Source organism: Plecotus auritus (genome assembly GCF_963455305.1).
Source record: "Plecotus auritus genome assembly, chromosome: 6".
Lineage (NCBI taxonomy): Eukaryota > Metazoa > Chordata > Mammalia > Chiroptera > Vespertilionidae > Plecotus > Plecotus auritus.
Window position 1 is genome coordinate 153638103 of NC_137773.1, and position 12299 is coordinate 153650401.

The following is a 12299-nucleotide window of genomic DNA, read 5'->3' on the forward strand; positions in this document are numbered from 1 at the left end:
AAAGGAGAAGGGCCTAGAACAGTTCCTTCCCTCACAACCTTCAGAAGGAACCAACCCTGATAACACCTGGATTTTGGACTTCTAGCCTCCAAACTGTGAGAAAATAAATTTTTGTTGTTTAAGGCACTCAACTTGTGGTATTTTGTTGTGGCAGTCCTAGCAAATTAATGTACCAGCATTGTAGGTTTTCAAGGGTCACACACTTTAGGTCTGATTCCTAATAACAAAAACATAATATTTGTATTTCCTTATCAATAACTCTATCCTAATATATAAAAAGCCAGGGGCTGTCACAACCAAAACAACTAGACGGACGACTGAACAGCAGGCTGCGTGGGGCGACCAGGCCAGCAAGGGGGGCAGTTGGGGGCGACCAGGCTGGCGGGGGGGGGGGGCAGTTGGGGGCGACCAGGCCAGCAGGGGGGGCAGTGAGGGGCAACCAGGCCAGCAGAGGGGGGCAGTTGGGGGCGACCAGGCCAGCAGGCAGAGGTGATTAGGGGTGATCAGGCTGGCGGGGGGAGGGGGGAGCGAGGAAAGTTAGGGGCGATCAGGCAGGGAAGCAGTTAGGAGCCAGCAGTCCCAGATGGTGAGAGGGATGTCCGACTGCCGGTTTAGGCCCGATCCCCGGGATCAAGCCTAAACCGGCAGTCGGACAGCCCCCAAGGGGTCCCAGATTGGAGAGGATGCAGGCTGGGCTGAGGGGGACCGCCCCCCAGTGCACAAATTTTGTGTACCAAGCCTCTAGTTTTCTATAAAAGGCAAATCAAATGAACTTGTGACTAAGGACTTATACAACACAGTTATTTAACCATCTAATATATGACAAGAAAAGTCTGAGATACTGCTAAACCTCTGGTTTTAAATACAGACATACTTTGTTTTATTGCTTTATTGTACTTCATAGATGTTGCATTTTTTACAAATTGAAGGCAAGACCTTCTACCAACAAAAATATTATGACTCTTTTTACTGAGATACTTGCTTTATTGTGGTCTGGAACTGAACCCACAATATCTGAGGTATGCCTGTACAAACAGTAAATAAATAGCTCCCATAAAATTTTCTATACTTAGGTAGCCAAAAAATTTAGTCTTTAAAACAGAAGTTCTTCACTAAAGTCACTGCCTACACAAATTTTACTAAATGCTGGGGCTAAGGGGATATGTGTGTGGGGTAAAATGCAGAGGAGAGGAAGAGCCATTCAGATAATAACAGAGTTAAAGAGTACAGACTCCGTAGTCAGATGGCCTGGATCTGAATGCTGGCTCTAAATTTAATCAGTAGCACAACTTTCAGCCATAAATCTCTAAATGCTTTAGTTTCCTTACAGTTAAGAAGACAAAATGAGATAAATGAAAAAAACTAAATTTAGCATAGTATTTGTGATATAGAAAGCAATCATTGTTTCCTCTTATTTCACCCCATTCAATAATAATTGTGAAATGAATACTACTAGACTCTAGTGTTACTGTGAGTTCTATGGAAGGATTCACTGGTTTGATAACCTGTAACATTACATGTAACATGTGAAAAATGAAACCCCTATCAACAAATCTCAGAGATGCATCAGGTATAAATATTTGATTTCCAATGAATTTAGTTCTGAACTTTAGGTTAAAGAGAGTATTACTCTTCTAAATAACTCAATGAAATATAAAAGAGGATGTGAAGAAATATAATCTTCAATACAACAAGAAAACAGTTACCACCACCAACCAAACTATGAAGAATTCCTACCAAATACAAAGAATTTGTACCAAAATGAGGAAGGACACAGTCAAGTGAGGCGTCTTCGCATCTTGGAAAGACTACTGAGTCTTCTAAAAGAGTGTATTTGTGTTTATGTCCATCTGTCCCCTTTTGTCTGCTGTCTGTGTCCTAGAATCCCTAACAATCTTTCAAATGAGTGCTGTGGGTTCTCCATAAGAGAAGCTCCCTACAGAACTCTAACTTTATAACACAGAAGAACAAGGTGGGGCGAGAGGAGGGACCAAGCAGACATCTTTATTATTTCTGAATCAGCTGAAGATCAAGGGTAAAAGCCAATCTCCAGGAGATCACTCCCTAAGAACCTGTGATCTAAGGAGCTGCCAAGTCACCCCTATTACCCTAAGTACATCAAGAACTAAAGAGAGTCCACTGCTAGGATTGAGAGAAAACACATTTGGTTTGAGAGCTATTTGAAGAAAACAAACCTAACTGATGCTCACTTTTTGCCCTTCCCTACTCTATTCTTCAGCAATAGCTGTTCTGGAGAGCATATTCCTCAAAGATATGTAAGCATCAGAAAGTATCCATCACAGGACTAGAACAAAGATATAAGGGAGCAGAGTAAACTGGAAAAAAAAAAATACAGGTAATAGGAATATTTGAAAGAAATTATCCCAGGAAAGGAGAGAATGAACTTGCAAACTACTATCTATATACAACTTCTGAGAAATTAAGCTCTAAAGAGAAACCTCAAGGAAGGTTCCAATAAAGAGGTAAGACAATGCAAAGAGATGAGAACTGGCTGAGGACAGGGGGAAAAAATTTAAAAAAGCAATTACAGATAAAAGTCTAGAAACAGCTTAAAACATAGCCAAGAATTCTGAAGCCCCAGTCAGAGTGAATCTTTAAAAATCATGTCACTCCATGCCCTATCCAGTTTGGCTCAATGGATAGAGCTTCGGCCCTCAGACTGAAGGGTCCTGGATTCAATTCCAGTCAAGGGCATGTACCTCGGTTGCAGGCTCGATTCCTGGCCCCTATTGGGGCGCATGCATGAGGCAACCTTTCCATGTGTCTCTCTCACATGGATGTTTCTCTCTCTCTGTGTCTCTCCCCCTTCCTTCTAATCTCTCTAAAATTCAATGGAAAAATATTCTCGAGTGAGGATTAACAAAAAATAAAATTAATAAAAACCATATCACACCAATCAACACTCTCCATTGTTTTTTAACATCACTTTAAGGGCCAGAGTCTTTACCACAGTCTACAAAATCACACATGATCTGGGACCTTGCCATCTCTCTGCTTCATCTCCTACTGCTCCTTTCACCTATCCCCAATCATGCTGCCACCTCATGGCATTTGTTCTTGATGTTTTCTCAATTTCCTCTAAATATCTGCATGGTATGCAAGGCTTGCTTCCTTATTTTCTTCAGTTATCTTCTCAAATGTGTTATTATTAATCCTTTCCTGATAACACAATATAAAATTGCAACTGATTCCACCCAATATACTATTCTAATTTTGTCATAGCAATTATCACCATAAGACAAACTATATATATATTAACTTGTTACTGTTTCCCCCAAACATAACTACATGAAGGCTGGGACTTCATCCATTTTATTCACTGCTCTGCCCATAGTACCTAGAATAGTGCCTAATATAGGAACATGCTCTTAAAATATTTGTTGAATGAAGGAAGGACAAGTATAAGGAAATAACCTAAAACTAAATCGAAAAGACAAAATTACAATCAGAGAAAAGCTGACAGAGACAGATGAAGGAGATCCAACTTAGTAGAAAAACATATAGAAAAATTTACTGATAAAAGCATACAGGAATGGAATATTCAAAGATTTAATGGAAGATATAAATGAAATAAAAATCTGAATTTCAGAACTAAAAGTGCAGTTTCATATTATGTTTCAGGAAAAATAATCACTAGATTTAGCCTAATGAAGTTAGTACTGAATTTCAGGAATAAAGAATTGATTCCTACAGACATCCAGGCAGAAGAGAAGTGACCATGGTGTTGGTGGGTGGTGTGGGGAGATGAAAATGATAAGCAGAGAAGAGCTTGATCTAAGACTTTCAATCAAATCTAGAAGATGTTACTGCAGTAACATCTGCAAAGCTGAGAGGAAAAAGTGTGAATTGAGAATTTTATTACTAGCCAATTTACCCTTTGGCTAAAAAAGGCAATAGTCCCAAATAAATAAGATACCAGGAAATATGGCATTCATGAGTTACTGAAAATATGAAGACAAAAATTACTTGATGATAATGTCTGTTCACTCAAGAGATGTCAAAATAAAAATCTTGGGAATAGACAAACTATGGATAAAGACAGAGGGTGTGTGGAGGGCTGGGGCGGGGGTAAACAGTAGGAATCTATATATATATAAAAGCCTAAGTGACCATTAGGACCGAATGACCAGAACGACCAGACAACCTGCCGTTAGCTATGACTTGCACTGACCCAGACCTTGCTGCTGGGGCCCCGACAGCCCTGAATCTGGTTCACCCCCACCCCAGACCCAGACAGGAGGGAGGAGGGAATTCGATTCCTCGCAGAATTGGCTGTTGGTTAGCTTGCTGCTGGGGCCAACCTCCTGCAGTCCCTCCCCTGAACCAGCCCCCCCACCAATGGAGGGGCAGCCGGCCAACCTCCCACAGTCCTTCCTCCCAGCAGGCCAGACCCCCTCCCCCCCAACTGGCCCCAATCATTGGCCAGGCCGAGGAACTCCACCTATGCATGAATTCATGCACCAGGCCTCTAGTTATGATAAGACAGAATGTAAAGTCATAATTCCTGACAATGAAACCACGAGAGTGAAACAAATTAGAGGTGATTTCCTAATTTCTCAACAGAAAATAATCAAAACCTAAACCACGAACATGGTAGAGCATGGTTTTATAGAATGATTTTAATCTTTTTATACTCTATTTTTAATTTTAAAGAAATATTTTAGGAACAAATAACCTTGCCAGGGATACCAAAGTAGTTTTTATAATAGAAAATTATAGTAATTTACTTTATTGTGTTCTCTTATTGAAGCATATCATCAAATAATGCTAGAATAGAACTATGTGGATATTATTTCACATTGCTTAATTTTCTTAAGATTACACAAGTTAAGGCTAACCAAATGTAACATGTTATTAGTAATTAAGGGCAAGAGCAATCTCCCCCAAACTTTTCTACATTGCTAGCTTATTTTTATCTCCATGTACTTAATTATATTCTTTATCTAATTACTTAATTTAGAGTTTTGATTTTCCTTTTAAAAATAGCTACATGAGCTATTACCTCATGAAACTGATAAAATACAATATTAAAAGTATTTTTTCAAAGAAGGGTTAAAATAGCTTTTTATACATGTGCAATAGTTAATTTCATATATAGTCTTTATTTGCATTATTCAAAAGACTTTAAGCTTTATTTCAAATACTTATTTCAAAGATGATATATGATATTATCATCTTCATAAGGCTCATCTGACTATCATACTTATAAATACCAGGAAGTCAATCTTTTATAAGCAACTAAGTATCTTTGGTACAAACATCCTTTTAAAAGGAAGAAATTAAGTCACTGAGCATTGGGAAAGTTTCTCCTAGGTATAAAAATTTTAAATGGGGGGGTGAGGGAGGTACCCTCTATGTTGAGTCATAAAATTCTTATGTTAAAATGAAAGTAAATGAACAGAATTCTGTTAAAACGAAAAAAATGCATCACTAGAGTTCTTACCCAAAGTCCTAGACAGTAAACTAACTAGAACTGTATTTTTTCTAGCCTATTTCTTAACATAACACTGTTTCTTGAACAATGATTATAGAGAAAATTCCATATATTAACCTGTATCTCATTAATTCATATTAAAGCAGAAGATACTTTAATTATGAGAAAATCCAATTTTTCTCTTGAACCCCCTCAGTTCTTATGGCTAGTAAATTTTAGCTGAAAACTAGTGAGTTAGCAGCCATAGAAGAACAGATATGTTCAAGGAAGTGCATTAGTGCTAAAGTTATTCATAGAGAAACTACATATATATAACACATTTAATTATATTTAATTTCATATGATTATAAATTTGTTATTAAAAATCAGATTTTAAAAATTTTATGAATTTATAAAAGCAAAATTCTGTTTAGGCTATAATTTAATAGGACTGCCATTCAAAATTTTTCTCAGTGCTCCTTCTCCCAAATATCAAAGGAATGATACAACTATTTCTCCAACTGCATTCATTATGCACATATCTGTGCAATCTGGTAACATAGGCACAATTTAAAAACATTTATCCTTTCTCAATAAGTATCAGATATAATAATCTGGATACAACAAAAATATTTCTAAGCTCTGTTTGACTGCCTCTTTTAGTACTACAGGCAACCTGACCACAATAGGAGCTATTTTATGAGAGACAGTTGTATCATTACTTCATATTGTAAAGTCTTAAACAGTTTAGAAGAAATCCTATATAATAAAAGCCTAATATGCTAAGTGTCCAGTTGTCTGTTCAACCAATCAAAGCGTAATATGCTAATGATATGCTAAGGCCGCTCAACTGCTCGCTATGATGTGCACTGACCACCAGAGGGCAGAGAGTCGACCGGTCAACCAGTCACTATGACGTGCAGTGACTGACCACCAGGGGCAGACACTCCGACTGGTAGGTTAGCTTGCTGCTGGAGTCAGGCCGATCAGGGCTGAGCAAGATGGGCCGAGCACGCCCTGGAGCCCTCCCATGGTTCCTCCCCGGCCCTGATTGTGCACCGGTGGGGTCCCTTGGCACTCTCGCAATCTGGGACCCCTCGGGGTATGTCAGAGAGCCAGTTTCGGCCCAATCCCACAGGCCAGGCCGAGGGACTCCACTGGTGCACGAATTCATGAACCGGGCCTCTAGTTAAAAAATAAAGCATAATTCCCTAAAATGTGTTTTACAAGTCCTAAAACAAATTAGATAAAAGCTATTTAAAGGCAGAAATTTTGTTGGTATATCACTTTCAAAATATATCTACAATCATACAATTTCTTACCACCTCCACTGCTGTACTTGGACTAAGTGACCATCACTTGCCTCTTGGAGAATGTAATCATCTCCAAGTACCTATGTGGTCTTTGAGGCCCACTATGAATACTCTATTTAACATCCTATCTTATATAAGGCTCATTCACTCCATTATTCTCATCTAATTTTTCATTTTCCTATAGCACTTATCACCTTCTAACATACTGTAAAATTTACTTGTATTTACAGCCCATTTTTCTTTATTAGAATATACTTTCCACAAAGGCGATGATCTTTGTTTTGTTCTCTAATGCACACTAACCTCTGGAACAGTACCTGGCACATCATATGAGATCAATGTTTGTAGAATGAACAAGTAAGTTTCAGCTTATTAAACAAATATGAAGAAATCGTCAATTAGGTTTGATAAATATTAAGACAAAAATATGCATGATGTGCTCTTATTATATAGAGCTTACCATACCAGATAAAATAAGCAGTTCAATGATCTCTGCATCTCCAAGATAGGCAGCAGCATGCAGTGGAGTTCTTTTCTCGCTGTCCTGTGATAAGAAGGAAAGGTGGCACATAAATTTTCATATAAAGTTCATTTTAATATTCTTTAAATGAAGAAGAACCACTTAACTATTTCCACAATTCTAGTCTAGCCTGCATGTCCCAAAGTATTTCCTTGCTAAGAAAAAAAAAAAAAAAAAAGTGGCTTTAAAAGAATGGTATAAAGTGCAGGCAAGAATTAAAGAAAAAAAAATCTAAGATGACAAAAATAGTTTTTTAGTCTGGCTGGTGTGGCTCAGTGGTTGAGCAATGACCTATGAACCAGGAGGTCACTGTTCCATTTCAGGTCAGGGCACATGTCCGGGTTGTGGGCTTGATCCCCAAAAAGGAGCATGCAGGAGGTAGCCGATCAATGATTCTCTTTCATCATTGATGTTTCTATCTTTCTTCCTTCCTCTCTCTGAAATCAATAAACACGTATTTAAAAAAAAAAAGAACTAGCTTTTTAGACTTCCTTTGAATAAAGATACCTAAGCTTCTGACATACATAGGCAAATTTTCTTTACTTCATACTGCACTCCCCAACCCCCATCAATATATTTTCATAATTTTACAGTTTAGAGTAGTGTTGACTTAACTAAATTAAAAAATCTTAAGAAACCAAAGTTTTTCCTTATGAAAATGTTTCCATAGGAGTGGCCACAGTGGCAAAAAGGGAAATTATCTCTGAGATCTGAAATTATCCCTTAAAACAATCTTAAGGTTTTCCTTAAAGTTCCTGCCAATTCCATTTTTGGCTCTAAGTATATATTTCTACCTTTCTAAATACCAAAAATACAGTTTTCCAAATCTTCCTTCAGGCTTATGTACTTCTCCCCTCAAACAATAATGTTCTCCAGTTTGAGAAGCCACATCTTAGAGTAAAGTCACATTTCAGGATTTTTAATTCGTATTTTCAACTCATTTCAGGATTTTTAATTCATATTTTCAACTCATCTAAAGTTACAACAATGTTGCTGACTTAGTTGCATCTGAGAAAACTATTCATTTAGAAATAATTATTTAGAAATTTACATCCAGTTTTTTTTTATTACAGGCTTTTGTGACAAACTGTTAGTTGTTTTCAGTAGCTCCTTTCCGCCTTTGTCCAGAGGAATAAAGTTTTAGCAGAGAATTCACTCCTAGGCTGCCTTGAAGTGCTGTTACTTAGTGTGGAACAGTGGTATAATAATGGAAGTGAAACACACAACTTTCAGGTCACCTTAAACTAAAAAGAGAACCACCTAAGAGATGGACTAATATTTTCCCACTTCCCATAGGCTGGAAGGCAGATGTGAAACTAAGCCAACTTTGACTATGCAGAGGTAGGCCAATATCCAAGAAGTGTCTCAAGCAATACGATCCCGAATGACCTGGACCGCAATTTCTCTTAATAGCCTGGAAGTTAAACTTCTTCTTTGAATAGGTGTTGTATTTTGGGGTCTCCTACCATATCAGAATATTATAACTTTCAAGATTTAAAACAATGAAAAAAATTATTTTACATAACTTTCTAGTTTGGCAATACCCTAATTACTCTAAGAAAGAATAAACTACTGAGAATAGGTTAGGAAAAATACCACTAGTCAAAAGAGGTTTAAAATGTTCATAGGCAATCAAAAAAAAGGCTTAGCTGTAATATATCAAGGTATTATAAAGCTGCAACAGTTATCACTGGCTCGCCATACACTTCTTCATATAATTTTAATATATTTGTGAGATTGTTTTTGTCCCTATAGTAATAACAGGTGCTCCAGTACAGGGAGACTGGTCTAGTGGCTAAGAGTTCTTATCTCTCTAACCACAATGAATTTACACACGACCGTGTTTTTTTTATTCCAATATGTACCCAAGCAAATAGAATTCTTTGCACAGAAATTACTGAACAATTAGTCATTGAAAAAGCTAAAACTGAACCACTAAAATATCAGACTTTATTGAAAGCTGAGTCCTAATTTAGTCATTTTAATAAAAGGATCCTTGGCTTAAGGCTTTTCAGTTTTAATCATTAAACAGCAAACTTCCCCAGAGTCTTTAAAATATCATCAGACATACTCTTATTGAGAAACATGTCTACTACACATGATAAACCATGCACACAGCACACACAAAGTGGTCATTTATGTGTGAGGGATGTTTGGAATCCTATGACTCAATGTCTTGAATATTATTCATGTATTTAATGACTCATGGATAAGTTTTCCCGCTCTAAAAAGCAATTAAAAAAAAAAGAAATAAATTGTTCCATTAAAATTTAACCTGTCATCTTTAAATTTAATCCAGTTAAATATTAAAACTTGGGCAACAAAATATTTAAGATTCTTTTCAATAAAATTTCTTAAAATTAAGAAATGATTATTCCCTTACATACAATAACTCTATTTCATGGAACTCTTTTTAGATAAAGATATTCCTATCTGTGTGCAAATAATAGCTTAGGTATATTTACTAATCATCATAGGAAGCAATATGATGGAAACAATTTAAATGCCCACCAATAGGGGAATGGTTATCTAGAATATGAAACACAAGCTATTAACCAACCTTCATTTAACTGACTCATGTGATCAAACAATATTTTCTGTTTCCTGAGTAAAACTAATGGAGACTTTGGCACCCCATGTATTTTGACTCTTAGATTACCACTAATAAGACCGTGCACTTATAATAAATACAAGGAAGACAACATTAAACTCTGTCAGTGACTCCATATTGTCAATGAAAAGTCTGTGGCCCAATTTTTAAAAAATGGCTGGTAAATACACTTGTTACAGCAAAATGCTTAAAGACCACTATTTATGATTCCCTCTGTCAGACTTTGATAAGCTTATCAACTACCAGTTCTGAACATTACCAGATGAGAGGCCTTGTACTTGTACAACCATATAATGAAATACCATGTCAGCGCTCTGCATCCAATTCCCATGTGTGGGGTTTCCCATCTGTACATCCAAGCAATGCTCCAACACAAAATGAGGGCCCCACGATTCAACTCAATGTTGACACTATCTCCAGGAGATAGCATCAGATCCTACAGATTAAGGCTTCAATCCTACAAGACTGACACCCCCTCTTCAGACACCAATAGCAAGTCCAGGTTGTCACCTGTACAGCAGTCCCCCTTTATCCATGGTTCTGCTTTCTGCAGTTTTAGTTACCCATGGTCAACCTTGGTACAAAAATATTACATAGAAAATTACAGAAACAAACAATTCATACATTTTAATTTGCATGCTGTTGTGAGTGGCATGATGGATTGCACCACCCAGCCTGGGAAGTGAATCATCCCTTTGTCCGCCATAGTTCCGCTCCCAGGCTGTTAGCCCCTTGGTAGTTATCTCCATTATCAGATCAACTGCCTTGATATTACAATGCTTGTGTTTAAGTAACCCTTATCTTACTTAATAATGGCCCCAAAGCATAATAGTAATGCTGGCAATTCAGATATGCCAAGAAGCGGTAAACTGCTTCCTTTAAGTGAAAATGTGAGTCCAGTACAATAAGATATGCTGAGTCAGGAAGAAGCATGGAAGAGCACGGGTAAAAAGTACGTATGAATGACCTCTCCAGTACCCAGCATAGTAACTGGCACATATCTGTCAAGGGACTGAACCAACATAGATAACACAGGCAGAAAACTAGAAAACTGGGTTCTTATGCTATCTCTGCTAAATGGAAGTGACCAAATTAAATAAGTTCTAAGGGGCTTAGTTTCCCCTCATCTATAACAGATATGATTTAACTTCTGGATCTCCAAGATCACTTTCCCAACTATCCTAAAAAATGGAAGGCATGGTTTTTACCTTGGGGAAATTCTATTTATAGAATGTAGGTATTAATTCATGTTGTAATCTAGATATTGCTTCATCAGTAGTAATATTAAAAAGAAAAATCCATAGAGCACCCTATTTTAAATACTAAATTTACTTTCTTCTACAAATTTAGCAGTAATCAAATACTCCTAAGTCAAGGCTTACTTGCTTTTCATAATAAAAAAACACCACCACCAAAATTATACATCAATACCAGGTCCTACAAAATAAAAGTAGAGGTGATGCCATCTATAATTGGGCAATTTTAATTATCAAACAAACACAGCTGTTTAGAAAACTAATATATAGAATTTCTACTTCAGAAATACTGCTGGACTATAATAGAAAATTGCCATTTCACAAAGCATGTGAAGTGTAAGTCTGAAAATATTCAGTGGAATGTCAGCTGTTTCAATCAATAAAATGCTTCTCAATGGCTTTTACAGAGCTACGTAAATTTAATAGGCATATTTCCCTGAGTTCTGGGAGAACACAGGAGAAAGAATTCTCAGTAGAGTAACAGAGGGTAGAGGGTACAAGTAGAGAATCCCAGAGAACTGTTGAATACCCCCTTGTATACTCAGCTAAGTACTGAGCAGCACATGTATGTAAGACTACTTCCTGAGACTGGTGAAAAGAACTATCCAAAATAATTCAAGTAGTTGTTTCCAACCACTTTTTCCTTATCATCCTGACCCAGGAGCCTTTTAAAATATTTTCCCCCCCAATTGTCCCCATGAAATTCTAATACTGCTGTGTATCTAACTTATACAACTTTGGCCCTTTGGAGGGCCACAAATCATTGTAACATATAAGATTTTTCTTATTCATTCTAAACCCCCCCCCCCCAAAAAAAAGTTTTGCTAACTTTGAGGTGATATCACTCCCAATGAGAACAAATGGGTCAGAGGGAAGAGGATCCTGTTCCTACTAGGTAGGCTGGAAAAACTCTTCATTCCTAGAGCACTGGGTAGAGTACTATGAAAAATCTTACCTCAGCAGTAGAGAATTAGCATATATTAAAATGAAATATAACATTTACAGTAGGAACAAAATTTATAAAATATGGATATGGATAAATCTTACAAAGATGTAAAAGGCCACACACAGTGAAATTACAAAATTTGCTGAGAAATTAAAAATTACCAAATAAACTGAGAGATATCACTTGTTCCTGGGTCAAAAGACTCAAATATTGTTAAGA

The 12299-nt window shown here is 37.0% G+C and overlaps 1 protein-coding gene across 7 annotated transcripts in view; it reads right to left on the reverse strand.

Moving 5' to 3' along the window:
• The window catches only part of ANKRD28 (ankyrin repeat domain 28), a 141849-nt gene that overhangs the window by 55245 nt on the left and 74305 nt on the right, over window positions 1-12299 (reverse strand). For all 7 annotated transcript variants that reach the window (XR_013960873.1, XM_080673699.1, XM_080673696.1 and 4 more), the window contains one exon: window positions 7213-7291. Coding sequence is in view for 6 of the 7 variants with exons in the window: in XM_080673699.1 (XP_080529825.1) it covers window positions 7213-7291 (79 nt within the window). In the remaining variant the exon portion in view is untranslated. The remainder of the gene's footprint in view (window positions 1-7212; window positions 7292-12299) is intronic.